The sequence below is a fragment of the Calonectris borealis genome, chromosome 7, assembly GCF_964195595.1.
Source record: "Calonectris borealis chromosome 7, bCalBor7.hap1.2, whole genome shotgun sequence".
Classification (NCBI taxonomy): Eukaryota; Metazoa; Chordata; class Aves; order Procellariiformes; family Procellariidae; genus Calonectris; species Calonectris borealis.
The window spans coordinates 27,330,690-27,347,498 of record NC_134318.1 but is presented as its reverse complement, the minus strand read 5'-3'; the positions used below and the strand labels follow the sequence as shown (position 1 = coordinate 27,347,498).

The following is a 16,809-nucleotide window of genomic DNA, read 5'->3' as shown; positions in this document are numbered from 1 at the left end:
GATGAAATCTTTAAGGTAAGATTTGTAATGCAACTGTCAGGGTAAATCAGGATTTGAATGTGGGATTTTTTTTGTTGGTGGTGATCATTTGGATTTTTATGTTTTAAGTCTAGGTGATGTCCCTATAATTATGTGTCCTCTTTGACATTCTAAAAGTCTTTCCTTAGTATGATAAGAAAGAGCTTCCAAACAGCTCACTTTTTCTGAAACACTTCTATTCTTGCTGAAATCTCACTTGAATTATACTTTTGTTATGCAATTAAGAAACTACTGGTTCCTCTATACAGCTAACTGTGCAATGCTTTTTCAATAAGCAGTATTATTAGTTCATTACTGATAAGTGCAATAAATACCTTTTCTTAATGCTTTTTAGGTGAGTGCGTTGTATATTAGGATCTACTTTTTCATTGCATCAGTAAACATTTTTTGTCATAATTTTTAATAACTTTCTGCGTCCTCACTCTTTTTTTCAGTGGATCTCTCTAAAACTCCTGTTGTCCTGGTATGGTAAACCTTTGAAAGACTATGAACTCTGGGCACTATGTCACGAGTGTTTATGTACTCTACAGACTTGCATAGATTATCCAGGTACAGTGTTAATTATCTTAAAATATTTGCTTAGTTATTTATGTTCACTGTATTAATGTTTTCTTTATTCTGTTGATGCAAAATATCTCGACTTCCATTTTGTGTGAATAGGCAATATTTCTAACTTCACTCTCTTAAATTGTGACTTAGAATTTTTACACAATTTGGAGTTTTCTTCCATATATAGAAGAATGTATTCTTTTCTCTTCCAAGTTTTGATGGCTTTTGCAGGGGAAACAAATCTTTATGACTTCAAACAGTGAAACAAATTTTGCATTTAGACATTTTGGGGACGGTGAAACTTTCTGTGACTTTTAAGAAAAGTCACTTGTATCTTGACTTGTATCTTGAAAGTAGGAGGAAATAAATTTTATACATATGTAAACATAAAATCTCCTCTCTTGCCTGGATTTCTTTATGACAAATGATTCCTGACGTATTTTTGAAAATACAGAGCTTTGTCAGTTTAAAGCGCCCAGGGTCTTGTCATGACATTACTCCCTCCACATTCCCTATGCTTCAGTTTATAGAAGAATTATCAGAAATCAACTTCTGAGAGAGGAATGGGGAACTGTCCTTTGACAGAATTGGAATGTGTTGTATGTAACTTCGGAGAAGACCATCCTAAATTTCCATAGGCATTCTGAATGTTGGTTTAGCTTATACTAATAATAAATCTGTAGCAGTTCTGATAAACAGAGCAGAGGTTACCACCACCACCACCCTGCCTTTCCTTTTTCGTGATTTAAAAAGCCTGCTTTTGAGGGTTTGGACAGGGATGTTTGAAGTCTGTAACTGAATATAAACAATTGGATAGTAAGGTACAGAAAACTTACTGCATCTCTTTGGTTTCAACTTCAGCTATTTTATCTTTTATGATATAAAACTGTTAAAAAGGAAATTGGCCATAAATGGAGTTTCTGAGCACTTTAAGCAATGTTACCCTTAAAACTAAGCGTTTGATATACTTTGCAACAGAAGGATTATTTCAGCCTCATAGCATGTTCCTAATGTTTGTGAAGGTTTCAGATAACTGCACATAATGGCTCAGATTCTAATTTAATATACCTAGCCAGCCTCTGTTACTGTACTTACATGTACCCAGAATGCATAAGTCTTCAAAATACTAAAGACTGAGTTGTGATCTGAACCTTATGTAGCCTGTAAAAGTGAACATAATGATACAAACCACTAAATGGAAGGCACCTTACTTAGAATTCCATATTTGACAAATAATGCTACCTTGAAGTTGAATATTCTTTTCAGATTTAGAATATTTCTGCAAGAGGATTCTCTGCCTGTTCTGGGAGTAATTGTGCATTGTGGAATGACTTACAGTGGTGCAGTGGTACTTCAGTGCCCACACATACACATAAAATTCTCTCAGCATTGTTTTTGAATAATAGTAACTTATGAAAGGTGAGGCTGATATCATATAAAGTGTTTGCTAAAATATCCTTTGTCTTAACACTGGTAGAGTAGGATTGGTAGCTGATGAGTCATAGTTAAATATATGAAATGTGGAACAAGCTGGATTATTAATTACATGCTCACTTAGACAGCCTTTTCCTTCAAATCCTTCCTTGATTACACTTTTTTCATTATCCTAAGCAGGAACTATGTGGGTAAGAAAACAGACCCCAAAGCTAGCCTCTTCATGTATTTTTTAATTCAATCCTGCTACAAAAGTTGTTTGTACCCTCCATTGAAACTTTACTTATTTCTTCTCCTCTTATCAGAGGATGTTGCTTACATGTTGTTCACGGGCACTTTAGAGAACCCAGGTGAGAATTCTCATGTTTTACTGAACTCGTTGAGATCTGGTTTGCGTGAACTGTGCCAATTCAGAGCCACAGGCGTTAACACTTGAAAAGCAAAGATAGTGAGCATGAAGAGTTCTCAGGGGAGCTGCCTCTGCAGAAATAACTAGTAAAGGTTCCTGTTCGGGAAGCCTTTGCTTTTCAAAACACATCATTCAGGTCCAGCTTAAATATTATTGAAAGTAGTAGGCAAGCCTTTATTTACGTTAAGCGTGGTGAACAATTTAATGTCTTTAGATGTGTTTTGTACAGGTAACTACAAAAGCAAAAGGATGATTTCCTTTTTTCTTACTTTATTTTCCTTTCTTAGAACTCTTCAATTTATTATTTAATAATAAATTAATATTTGTTTTACACCTCTTTAACATTTTATTTAATAATTAATACATTTAATGTTTTAACCTCTTATTTAATTTACTGTAAGAATCTATTCTCTTAGTACTCTTTTTATTAAGAAAACAGCCTATTTGATAGTAGTCTACAAAGGCAGGACTACATTGCTAGCCAATTGGCTAGCAATTTGAAACATCTTAAATTGATTAATTGTATTTAATTGTATTGAAACATCTTAAATTACAGTGTGCTTTGAAGATATCAAACAGATAGACACAGTCTTACCACAAGTTTGTCATCATTCAATTTATATAACATGATCTTATGACCTTAATGTTAAGTTCCTGAAGACCTCAGATCATTTAAAATAGTTTTAGAAGTCTGTTATTTCTTTTTAACTATGGAAAATTTCAGGGCCTTGTGAATACCGATCTACGTAACACTTCTTCACTGGGAGAGTGTGTGTGATTATAACTATTTGTGCAAAACTGGACTCCGTATCCTATCCCACTTAGAGGAATTCTGGATCTGGCCACATATGTCTCAGCTCTCTCTACATAATGATGCTGTATTTTGGTGGGGTTGGAGGAGGGAAGAGAGGAAAGATTAAATGCTCAAGATAAGTTTACTATCTTTTATTGGTCTCACAAGAGAAGACTAGAGTACATCTAGCTGTCATATTTCTTTTTTTGTTTTGTTCATTTCTCGGCCTTCCTTTTCAATGCTGGGTTTAAAGAGAATAAACTTCTGGTATTCTAAGCCGTTTTATTTCTTGTGATCCCATTTTGGTTTACTTTCTTGTCTTTGTTCTGCAGGAATTGCTTTGGGTGATTATGCATCTCCTGTCTCTTTATTGGGTCGTCTCTGTTCTAGCTTTAATGTTATTTAAAGCATCATTTATCGTAGGGTAATTGCTGACATTGCAAATTTTTTTATTATTTTTTAATTTATTTTTATTAGTGTCAAATATTCACAAGCACAGATATTTATTATGCCTTGCCCTTTTGTGGCTTGTTTTGCAGTAGTCTTATGTCTGGACTCTGTGCTGATTGATTGCCATGGAAGTATCCTCTTTGCTGCTTCAAAAGCTGAAGGTGAACTAATACATTGCGTGCTCTGCTTTTATTTCTTTTGGAGGGGAGCGGAGAAGAAAGAAAATACCTTACCTTTTGTTTCTGGTTTCTTTTCTCATTTAGAATCTTGCGATATATTTTATTTAGCTCCTGAAATTGAAGAAGAGGATGTGGATACTGAGAAGGTAATGTGGTAGGTTATGTAGGTTGCTATGCATTTTATCAAAGGACAGTTGTATCCCTCTGCTGCTTGAAGAAGAAGGCTAAACTCTTCTAAGATTCTGATAATATTTCTCATTTCTCCCAATATTTCTTGGTTACCTGTGGTTTTTTATATATTGATCTTCCATAAAATTAGTTGCTTCTAAAAAATAATTTTGCCTTCCAAAATTGTTGGAGTAACTGCCAAAAATCTGTTATTCAATAGTTTTCCGTAAGGCTTAATTATTTTCAGTTTGTTAGCAATAAGACAGACTTTGAAGTCAGGTTTTGATGTTCTGGACGTCACACTAAGATCAATATTTTGGATTGTCTAGGCTAAAGCCCAAACATTAATCTCATTTGGAAGATTGGATAAAAAAACACTATCAGAATATTTTTACTATGGGAACACTATGAATTATGTCTTACAATACAGTTTTCCTAGAGCTTTTTGCTATAAGTATAAGCCATAAGGACCTCTCAGACCAAAGATGATAAAAATGTTAATAAATAGCAGGTGAGTATTTGTCTCCACTGCAACTGCATCTGAATTGCAAACTATACCACAGTAATTTTAAGAGTCGGGAAAACAGAATTTGTGGTACCTTTCTATTATGCAACACGAAAAGAGGTTAGCTAATATGTACCTTGTACCACATGAGTTCCTTAAAATTAGGCCTAATAGTCATGAATCAGAAAAAAAAACCTTCATTAAAAATCTATTAAAGACAGAGTTTGACTTTCTGTAAAATTATCTGTAACTAGAAAATGTTTATATATCTTCTTCTTTAAAGTTGCTCTTTCTTCTTAAACTGCTTTGATCCAATGTGCAGGTTTTTCAAAGGCTTCAGAAGCTTAAACTAACCCTGAAATATAATACAGCATTTCCACCATACAGTAGAAATTAATAATCCTAAAGTCTTTATGCTTTATTCTTTTTCTTTAGAAAATCTGAAGTAGTCTTTTCTCCTTGTTTTTCTACATTTATATATAGAATAAGCTGACCTGGATTTTTGACTTTTTCCTGATATTTGTGTAACTTTTTGGTTGTTATGAACATTTAGTTAGAATTACGGTGTGGGAATCAAGACTCTGTAGTGCCAGTCACAATAACTGTTCAACAGTTCAAATGGTTCACAGGTTATTTTCTTTATAGCGAACTTCCTTGTTACGTTGTGTTCATTGCTATTCACTTTGCTCAAAAGAGTGCTAGAAAACATTGTTTTATAGGACCATATTATTTAGTACTGTGTTTAGGTTTCTGTCCCTTGAACCTTTTTAATATTTTTCGGAGGCAATGTGAAGAAGCATGGTGCTTTAACTTTGTCAAAATTGCATTTGTAGTACATGCTAACATATGTAAACTAAGCATTAAGTAGACTAAATCTGGCTCTGTCTGAAAATTATAAATCTTCAAATAAAACAAGAAAGCTTGTGAAGATCAAGTACTTTTCAAGGTCCCTCATGGCAACTTCAATTGGTCTAGCTGCAGGTAGCACAATAATTGCTAAAATAAATATACAGTACCTCGTTCTTCTGATAGGTGTAATCTTCTCTGTAAAATATTACTTGTACTGGCTAGCTTGTAATTACCGTGTGCCATTTACTTCCTGAATTATCATGACCTTCTTTAAGTAAATTGCAGCTGACCAGGTTGTACAGGACTCTAAGGCTTGCAGCAATCTAAGTTTTTACATGAGAAAGGAATTCTTCAAAATGGTTCTAAAACCACTTTTTTCCCAAATAATTTTCCTAGACAAAGTATAAGACAAATTATGTCTGTTGTTCCAACAGTAGAAAATTAGCTACTATTCTTGGCCCTGCATACATAACAGCTGTTTTTTTAAATGGGCTGGGATTTTCATCAGCATCTTCAAAAGCCAAATGTGATCTGTACTTTGGAAGCTCTAGTCATTTTTTTTTTTTGCAGGGAATGAGGGGAATTTTTGGATAATTTGCTGGAATTGGTTTTGAAGTGGAAGCTTGTTTTGGTCTGTTTACATCTTTCCGGTCTCTTACATTATACCAATAGGTGTGCGTTTATGGTGTTGCTGCAGTTCTGTGGATGGCTGCAAAATACAGTGTTCCACCAAGTCACAAACTAGCATTGCCAAGAAAATTAAAAAAACTTCTTCTGGATATGGCAAGAAGAAACCCTGAAGAAAGACCTTCTCTAGCTGATGCAATTAAGGTTACTAGATTTAAGCAATTTTATGTGAAATTCAGTTGTGTCTAAAGTCTCATTTTAGTGATTTGAATATCAAAATATTAATTTATTTTTTGTAATAGCCTGATATCTAATTATATGATAACCAGTCACTTTGGAGTTTGTTTTTAAAGTTACCTCCCTAGGGACAGAGGGGGGTGTGTTTTTAATTTATATTGAAATTGTCAATAAGGTACTCGGAATAGGTTCATAAGACTTCCTAAACTTAGATTACTTCTAACTGACTATCTTGACTTTGTCTTTGTCCAAGGATACCTCATTTGATCGAAAACTTATTTACTGACTGAAAATTATGTGGTGGGTTTTTTTTTTTTCTTTAGACATGCAATCGTTACCTACTTGAACAAGGTATAAACAGCAAAAATATTTTGGCATTGTTGAATAAATCCATCTTTAAGGTAAGAGTGCCACCTTTTTTAATTCTCTACGTTTTTTCAATTAATTCTGTAAATTGTATTCCAGTAGGATTTTTGGCCCCTGCAAGTATAGTTAAATTTGTTCTCTCTTTTTTTTTTTTTTTTTTTTTTTAATTTTCAAGTAGTCTTTAAGTATGGCTTTTTTCTAGTTCTTGCTGTTGGAGTGGTCACTCCCCAGATTTTGGTGCCCTGACTCCACAATCTGCATGGGTGAGAGCTCAGAAATAAGAAGAACCAGTGACTTAATTTCATAATCCTTCTTTCATTTACCACCCCTCTTATCAGAATGGAAGACATTAATATGTAATTGACACAGCGTTCAGTCAATCCATGGAACCGACTTTGTTCAAAACTTTGATTACCTAAAAGTTCTGATTTGAAACAGTTCTACCAGTCCTTAGAGTTTTGTGTCATTTGTTTTAATTCTCCACCTCGGCATGACTAGGTTGCTGCTTTGCAGATTACAGAAATTGAAAATCCTAAAACTGTAGGTTTATATGGGGTTGTTTTTTTTTTAAGTAATGTGCTGAGCAGAATTTAAAAAAAGAAAATGCTAATAAATTCAGTTTTGAGTTTAATTTTTATTGTTAGGCTGTTGAGGAAGAAGTAATCTCTTCTCAAGATCATGTTGCTTTTGAATTTAAAAATGAAAGTCATGAAGTGGACCCTTCAGAGTCAAGGCCAGGTAAGCAGTCTGACTCTTTGACATGTTTACTTTGTTTTAATATTCCCTAGATCAGTTCTCCATGTAAGATTTTTCCAGTCAGGTATACAATTATTTTTTCTATCTAAATTTATTGTTATTTACCTTGCATTTATATTTTACATATCGTTCATCTTTCTGTCATTTTGTTTTTAGGATTTGTGCCTATTACCAGTGAAAGTAAACTTGTAGCAGTTAAAGGACCAGTACCATGCCAGATTTCTCTAAATTGTGAGAAAGCTACATTACCTGTTGCATTCACCTCTCCTGCAACTCACTTTAAGCCTATTATTCTGCAACAAAACGCAAATATAACAAAGTTAGTATATCCTAAACCAGAATAAGTTAAACTTAAGACTTCATTGTTAAATCTACTGGAATTGTCCTCAAAAAAATTCTTTGCTTCTTTTCAGAGAGGTTCACACACCAGTTTCTGAGCAATTCAAGAAAGAAACAAGAAAAGAAAAACACTTTGACCGTAACAGATCAGGATATATAGAAGACTCTAAAAGCTACGGTACTGAGGACACAGATGTTGTTGAAACTGCACCTGAAATACCTGAGTGTGATTTACAAGTTCCAGGTCACTCATCCCAGATATCTTCAGAAGAGCAAAAGTCAGACAATGCATTTACTTCTATAGTTACGTTACCATCACCATCTGATTCCTCACATATTCTACAGGAAAAGAGCATTTTATCTAAAGTTCCTTCAAACTCCTTAGCTTGCCCTACATCTTCTAATTTTCTTCATATAAATAACATCATTCTCAAACAGGACTCAGAGAAAAGAGTTTTGACATTTGTGCCAGTACATTTAGCTGTATCAGAGCAAATACCAAATAAACCTCTTCGTTCAAGAATTGCTTATGATTGCTATCCCAGTTTGCCGGTGCTACTTTCAAGTACTATTGCAAGTTATAAAATGAGCACACAAGCAGAAAATGCCGCCTCCCTTTACAAAGTGCAAAACTGTGAGAATACTAGTACACAGAACAAGTTTGGCAAAAGCAACCCAGTTATTCAAACCAACTGCCAAGAAATTGGGTGTGCTACCAGTGTAGACAATATTTTCACTGAACAAGAACACACACCATGTACCTCAGTGTATCAAGACAATTCTCATCTCTTTGATGTGGAAGTCCTGCCCCAGCAGAACAGCACAAGTGACACTTTACTACAAAAAGTGGTTCATCTTATACAAGATGAGTTTGCATTTGATGGCTATCTAGAGAACGGAGTTGAAGTTTTTGATATGGGTATGTACATTTTCTTCTGTATATTCTTATCATTGATGTGTAAGAATATTGTTAGTAATGTATTTTTTCTCTCTTTTTTTTTTTGTTTCATTTTTCTTTTTTTAAACAAGGTAACTTCATTTTAAACTTAAAGGAGATTAAGTTTGGTATGTTCTCTGATGCAATTTGTGAGAAGTTTTGTGACCTCTACTGGGATGAAAAATTACTGGAGAATCTCTATCAGGTAGTAAATGGAGAAAGACCTGCACATTTACGGTAGGTATTTTGAACATTTTCCTTCTTACAGTTCAATATAATGCTTTCCTCCCTACTTCCTAGAAGCAGGAAAGGATATGCTGCTTCTCTTCAGGTATCTTTACTAGTTTCCTGCCAACTGTTAATTTCCCAGTCTATTAGATACTTCATGGCCTTCCCCATAGCAAAGAGTGCTTAATGGCTTAGCAGAAAATATTTTCTATTAAGCTTCTCTGTAACTCCGTCTTATGATAGCTGAATTATGGAGACCTAATTCTGATCAATACTGTTTTCAACCATTGATGGAGAGCTTCATAGTCTTGTTAGAAAGAGGCTGTTCAATCAGAAGTGAAATATATTGTTCTTACTGTTCAGTTTGTTTATTCTGTTTAAGTTGAGTTTTTTATACATCCTTTTGTTCTATTCACGCCTAAGAACAAGAAAATTAATTTAGCTTTGCTAGAAATGTTTTACTTAACTGATTTAGTTTGACTCAATGTTCTTCCTGGCAATCTTTTGTAAGAGCCTGTTAAGTGAGAAAACACCAGCTTGGTTTCTCATTTTTACTATTTCATCTTCAATGACATATTTACTTGAAAAATAATAAATAGCATTTGTGTTTTATTGCAGCCTCCAAATGCAACATACTTATAAAAATTTCTTACTGAAAGCTATTGTAAACAGTAATCAATTTATATGTGGAAGTTGTGTGTGTTTTCTTTATCTGTCGTGGTCTGGAACTACAAATTGGAAGCTTTGACAAAGAAGCTTGATAGATATGACCTAGAAAAACTCCAGTGTGAAAAGATGTATTATCCCTACAGCAAGTTTCAGAGAGAATAGACTACGACCTCCAGATATCAGACCCTGACATGCTGGCCTATTTCCCATTTGGGTTGGGATTTTTAAGGAGCCATTGAAAACTGGTTGGAGGTTAGGCTTTTAATTCCCCAGAGTTGAATGTTATGGTATGAGAAACTTGAGCTGTTGCAGCTGAATTACTGAGATATATGAAGAGGTCATCCTCTATATGAACTTTTGTTACAAAGCAAAGTTTTTGAAAGCAGGAGTGAAAAGGAAATAATCGTTTATTATCCAGTATAAAAATACAGGTCTAGCTTTTAGATCACTGGCAAGAACTGCCTCAGAATATCTCTGAGACACTGCTTACTTAACATTCTTTAGACAAAGAATATAGCAGGTTTTAATTGTTACCTTCTTTGATTTAAAATTATGATTATTCTTATTAGGGATGACTTAGAGTCAGACTGTTATTCAGAGGTTGAATCCTGAGTGAAAAACCTGTTACAGTAATTTGCAGTCTAAGGTATGCCTGGAGTTATGCCTTCTGTTTGTATGTGTTCTGATACTTTTGATGGAATTTTGCCAAATACTGTAAAGGAAAATCTCTGCCTTTTACTCAGTGTTCTTTAATGTCCATTTGAACATTTTTTTCATGTAAAATAACAACTGAAGCTGAACATGCAAACTTCAGGAGGTAGATAAATGCTATGAAACCCTTCACATACATGGTAGAGTCATTTGTAAGATCTCATTTTACTGATATAAAAGCATATGAAACATTAATTTTTCCTAATCTTCTTGTATTTTCAGCATAACTGAGGCAAATGATTCAAAGTGTGGCATGGTATTCCAAGATCTGAAGAAATCTGATAGCTTGGCAAGCAGTGAGGGTGAGAAGGGACTTCGTGTTTCTAGATCTTTGTGTGTGCTAGGAATCTATCAATGACACAAGTTTTGAGAGATTAGCACTTTGAGTGTGTCTTCAGGAAAACACTCACCTTAGCACTTATGAACATTATCAGTGAATCTGAACATTATCAATGCCTTGGGGACCTGTTGTCTTTTATATGAAGCTTACATATGACGGAATGTCATTGAGGGGGATGCCTGTTTCATTTACTTTTACTTAGTTTTATTTACACAGCTGTGTCTGCTGAAAAACTCCCAAAATCTTAACTGCTACATGTGGTTTTCTTGTGTTCATCTAGTAGATGTTCTGGTGGCATGCTTTAAAGTAGGGAGAGGGAAGGGGGACAGTCATACTGAGTCAGCTCCATGCAACATAGGCAGAGAGGAGAGCTTAGAAAATGCTTATGACTCCTTAGGTGTTACTGAAGAAGTTGAGGATTGATTAAAGGATGACTGTGCAACAGACCTGGTCCTTCTTTGTTCACTTATCAGAATTAAAACAAAATTAGGCATTAAAATAAATAAAATGTATTAAAATAAAAAATAGTATTGTCAATAAAATCATTCACATATTCTGGGGAAGAGAATTGTAGAGAAATCTAGAAACTGAATTGCTTTTGGATTTTGCATTTTTAACTATTCATCAAAAGAGTTTTCACAAACAGGTAAAAAAGAATAGTCTTTACCTCTCTCCTAGGAATTCCTCCACTTCCCTATTCTATCCACTGAAGTGCCTTTTTAAAGATATATAGCAAAATGAACAGTGGGTCAAATGATTTGTTAATCAAGATAGTTTTGCCTTTTGATCACAAACTTGGGTACAGGACACCATTTCAGGGCAGTCATTGAGGTTATATTAGTGGATTGTTTATTTGTACTTCTCCTGTATGCATTTTTCCTGGCATACTTTGTGGTTGAAGGTTTACAAAATATTCCATCTTTCAGTAACTGAACTCAAAACTGAGCTGGGACTGGTAAATCCCATTATTTTAACAAAACAATTACCCTTTCTAGGCTTGGTGTATTCATGGACAGGTTGTATTTGGTTGCTGTTGTATCAATATTTCATTTTTTTTTCAAGATAATTCAGCCAAGTTTCAGCATTTAAACTTTGTTACTTCTCTGTTTTGAGCAAAGTTAAACCATGTGTTCTTTACAGAACAGCTTATACCCCTACATTGTTAACTTTTATGGCAAAACATAAATTTGTAAGTTTGCACTTGACTGCTGTCATTCTATGTTACAATTCTCCTTTTTGGCTCAGAATGATTGCAAATGTAGAGCCAGACTTTCCCATAGGGTGTGTGATTTCTTTGCACCAGTAATTTAGGTCCGTTTGACTCCAAGGTGGCATATCTAAGCCCTGGAGGGCTGCTCAAGTGAAAAGGGAGATTTCTGGCAGGCATAAAAGCTCCTGTCAACATCATACCAACCTTTGACTGTCGCCTCAGTCCCTCAAGGTTGGTAGTAGCCATTACAACTGCAAAGAAGTCCCATCATAGCTCAAGGGAGTGAGTCCTGTAGGAGTAGAAAGTTTAACATCTGGGTCCCCTTTGGGGCCCTCTATGTATGGAGTAAAAGCTTCAAGACTTATGGATGGAAAAAACCTCAAGAGCTAAGCTTTTTACTAATGTGTGCACAGGTCTGACATATTTAACTTTTGTTGTAAAGCTTCTGTACTATGCTTTGTTTAAATGCTTTGTATATGCACAGAACATATTTTGTAATTTTCAGAAATGTATTGACCAAAGCTTTAATAGTTCTGAAATGTCTTTAACCTCTATCATTTTACAATGTGTAGTTGAGAAAACAAAAGCACAGAGCCAAAATAAGCATCTAACACTACTTTTAGAGGGCATAGCTAGTCTCATAGCTGTATTTTGTATGTGTAGTGCTTAAGTTCAACAAAGCATGCATTACAGCACATGACCATTATTTCTTTTCCCCCCATACACCCTTTTTAGGAGAAGGAGAAGCAACCTTTGATGTGAAGGCTGAGCCTATGATAAATACATCATTAGCTGAAATGGATTTTGATGAGTCACCTTCGGATAATTTCAAAAAAGAATTGAGGCTGCAGAATACTATCCCTATAGAAAAAAAGGGGCAATGTTTACAAAGCAACGGCTGTTATATTGGTCCAAGCTTTACAGAAGAAAATATACAGCCAGAGGAAAAGACCATAATAAAGATAGCTGGAAATAGCTACCTTGTGTCTCCCAATCTACCTGACTTTCATAGCTGTAGTCCTGGTTGGAGCAGTGCATTTTATGGAGCTGAATGTTTTGATTCAGAAGTTCATAATTACATGAAAAACCTTGGAAAGCAGAATTCAAGTGAGTCACAAAATATAGATGCTAAAAAAGTGGTGAGTATATTGATTTAAAATCATTAAGATACCTCTTTAATTGCTAGTTAAAAGTATGATATTTATTGTGTTATAGTGAGTTGAAACCCCCTTTCTTCTTTTAAATACTGACTCTTAAGTAAAATCCTCAAAATTTGTGATGTCTTATCAATAAAGCAGGATAAAGGGTAGTATGCCAAAATAAAGAGCACTGACATGAAATTGATAATCACTGACCTACAACCCATCTTCTCTTCCTGAAGTTGATCAGGAAACTACCGTCTGCCATATGCACCAACCCCATGGTGGTAATATTATAGAGAAGAGCTAAGAATGGCTATGGCTGGTGTGTATCACAAGCTCTCAAGAGGTCCTCCTTGTCATGTGCTCTAAGCCCTTTTCCTTGGTCACGGTGAATTCCCTGGCAGCTTCTCACCATTTGCCAGCAGAATGGCAGTTATTTGCTCACGTCTTCTCTTGGAGACGGCTAATCATCATGATGAATGCAGCCTTGTGCCTTTTAAGCAGCTTGGGGGGGCATGGGGGAGCATGGGTAGGGAGGTGGGTTGTTTTAGATTAGCAAGGTCTTCCATTCCCTTAAAGATTATATTGATCACATTTACTTAATTTTTACATTTGCGTATCTATCTATACAAGCTTCAGTTTCTAAATATTTTTGTAGACAATTTCAAGTCCAAAGCCAAAGAGTAAGGATAATACATGAAACTGTAGAAATCTATATAGTTGGATCTGGTTCATGAGAAGGAAAAGGAAAAATTTAAGTAAATGAGTTATTAACACTGGAAGACCTGTTAGTATAGGGACACCTGGAATCTTTTTGTGTCCCTGAGAATGGTTAGTTGTCTCGTCTGTGTATCCTTATTGTTTCTGCCAGATATGTGTTTAATAAAGATGTAGCAGGAGTTGCATTGCTCTTGTGGATTTCCTTACTATGGGCAGTTAGTTGAATTTGTTGCTTTATTTTTTAAGTGAGTTTGACAAAGTAGAACTGAACAGCTGAGAACACGTTCTAGACTTCTTTGTTTCCGGATAGCCAGTTTAAATCCTAATGGATCTATTTACAATCATTTTTTGAAGCACTGTGACCTCACTTCAGTTTCCAGTAAAAAAACATAACTACTTTTCTGTCATTAGGCAAGTTAAAGCCTGAACCACTGAGGATGTTCTACTTTTTTTTTTGCTCCTTAATGTTCAGGTGTAAGTCCATAGGAGAAAATAGCATGAGAAACTTGGCCTAGTATTGGTTTGTGTAAAAATAAATAAAAATATTTAAAAAAAGGTTTTCAGGACTGTCACTCTCAAAAATTTCCATCTACTCAAAAATTCCTATTTCTAACCCTATAGGACTGTTTAATCCTGTGTAAGCATGCCAGCTAGAGAAAAATGGGCTTGCATAATCTCCTTTACTTGAAGGACTAATTCTTGACTGAAGAACAGATTTTCACGAGTAAGGAGTTTTCATAAGCATCTAAATAGATTTTTTTCCTGTTTCAACAGGCAGTCTGTTTTACTTTGAGATTTTACAGACTACTCAGCAATTTAGTTTGATTCAAAAGGATGAATTAACCTCTGAGTTCTTGGCAATTTTTTTCTCTATTTAACAGGCATACAACAAAAATGAAACAAGATTTATGGTGCTTACAGTCTGCTTTGGAATTTGTGTATGAAATTAATGCGTACTATTATACATTGCTCCTATATGCATTAATGCGTAAGAACTTGGTGAACCCTATAATCATACAGGAGTCTGGGGGGAAAATAGTCATGAGGTATCTCTGTAGAAAGTTGTATTGTGTTCGTGCCCAGTACATTCCACTGGAGGAAGACTACTATTGATACAAAGTGCAATTCATTCAGTTTAGCAATTAGTAAACAATTCATTTAGAGAGCAAGAGAACGCACATTCCAATAGCTGAAGAAGATGCATAGTACTCTGAGGATAAGTGAACTAATCTTCCTTATGTTATCTAAAATTAGTGTGAAATCTTAATAGCTGGACAAGAATTAGACTCTAATCTTATTCTGTCTCAGTGATGCAGAAATAATGTATGTGATCTGGACTGCATATGAGGCCAGGTGGACAAACAAGAATAAAATAATTATTTGCAGACAATAGGAGCTTGGTATCTTATATAAATAGTCTTCCTAATTTGTGAGATCCCTTTGTATCCAAGTTACAAGCAATACAATTATAAACTGTCATTTTCAATTATGAAGTCAAATGCAGTTTATATTCCACCATTTTCTTCAGAGAAAAAGGTTAACAGAAGATTAAATACTCTTGTACAGCATAGAAATGTTTGAATGCATTGCAAAAGTTAATTTTCACAAAAAAGCATGTATGTGCAGATATGTATATTCTTTGCTGTACTGTTTATATAAAAAAGTCTTGGCATACTAGAATATTCAGGTATATAATCTTAAAAATATTTTTAATAATATTGTATTAAATGTTCTTTCATATTTTTTTAATTAAAAATGCTATTAAAGAGTCTTGTTAGTACAAATTCAACACCAGCTAGTTTAAAATATCGGTTACTTTTTGGTCGCGTGACTTTTTTTATTTCTTTCACTACCATAGCATCAACAACTTTAATCTTTCTGCTGGCGTTTCTACAACACTGACTTTCTGTGAAACCCAGCTTCTTCCAAATGTGTTTAAAATAAAAACTTACAGAATCATAATGGTTCGACTGCAGCAACCTTGAACATCTAACCTGAGCAAAGAAAACCTTCCTAAAATCCTGCTGTTTTTGCAAACTCCATCAGTCATGACAATTTCTGAAATAAACTATTAGCAATATTGTTGAAACAAGATGAACTGTTACAGGTTTTAACTGGTCAATATATATAAGAAAGACAGGGAAAAAATATGAAACTGAAATTTATTTTTCTGCTATTGCAGCAGTCAGGAGACGATTATTCTTAGTTGTAAGACAATGAGTTATCAACATGTAGGTGATAAGCAGCTCTACCCAACTTCTTTCTGCTGTCTCTCCTGCCTGATTCATCAAACCAAACATTACAAATCAACTGTGAAAATGTATAGCATGATTTTAATCTTCATACCAGCAGCTGACGAAGACCAGTTCATATCTCATTATGAACAATATGGATGTTGCTGGTACCGTCAATAGGGGTAGGATTTAACATTTGTAAGTCCTTGTGTATTGTACTTGGAGGTAGCCAACAGCTGTACTTGTACAGCAAAGTGTTTTCAGCAAGTTTTTTGTGATAATATGAACATTTATACATGTTATACTTGGATTACATTTATTTAGAAAATAAATGTGGTCGTTAATCATTGGCATTTATGAAGTGTTAACACTGTTAGTGTGTAAACAACGAATAAGAGCTGTGCAGATTCCAAGGGAATGATGCACTATCTGAACCAAAAAATACTGAGAAAATAAAATAGACTCAATGTGAAAATGAACATGAGTTTTCTGCCAAAGTAGAAGCTCAAAAAAGTTAATTATTCTAGTTGCCAACTTCTCACTGTAAAATCTAGTGAAGAAATTGCATGTCCCATAACCAGTCCAGGAGGACTACAAAGTCCAAAGGAAGGTTTGTAGGTGGCTATTTCGAGCAGGAAGGTGGTTTGAGTTGCTGGAGGGAAGTTCTGCCTCTCTTGCAAGGTAGAGCTGTTTGTCTCCACCCTATCCTTCCTTGTTTAAATCCATCTGTTAACCAGTTTTATTTCAGAAACCAGTTCCTTGATTAGCTGTAGTCTAGTTTTCATTGTCTGGCAAGGATTTTATCAATGTACTTTTTGCGCCAGGTCTCTGACAGATTTTTAAAAGGTCAGCAATAAAGTTGAGCTGATTCTACAGCTTTGTGGTAAAGTGTGCTAAAGCAGTGTTTAGGAGTTGCTA

The 16,809-nt window shown here is 34.7% G+C and overlaps 1 protein-coding gene across 1 annotated transcript in view; it reads left to right on the top strand.

The window, feature by feature from the left end:
- KNDC1 (kinase non-catalytic C-lobe domain containing 1) overlaps positions 1–16,809 on the top strand; it is a 67,808-nt gene that overhangs the window by 38,489 nt on the left and 12,510 nt on the right. The window contains exons 7-17 of the mRNA XM_075154772.1: positions 474–588; positions 3,764–3,835; positions 3,938–3,999; positions 6,048–6,206; positions 6,563–6,640; positions 7,250–7,343; positions 7,518–7,680; positions 7,775–8,619; positions 8,730–8,874; positions 10,468–10,547; positions 12,531–12,934. Of these exons, the coding sequence (XP_075010873.1) occupies positions 474–588; positions 3,764–3,835; positions 3,938–3,999; positions 6,048–6,206; positions 6,563–6,640; positions 7,250–7,343; positions 7,518–7,680; positions 7,775–8,619; positions 8,730–8,874; positions 10,468–10,547; positions 12,531–12,934 (2,217 nt within the window). The remainder of the gene's footprint in view (positions 1–473; positions 589–3,763; positions 3,836–3,937; positions 4,000–6,047; positions 6,207–6,562; positions 6,641–7,249; positions 7,344–7,517; positions 7,681–7,774; positions 8,620–8,729; positions 8,875–10,467; positions 10,548–12,530; positions 12,935–16,809) is intronic.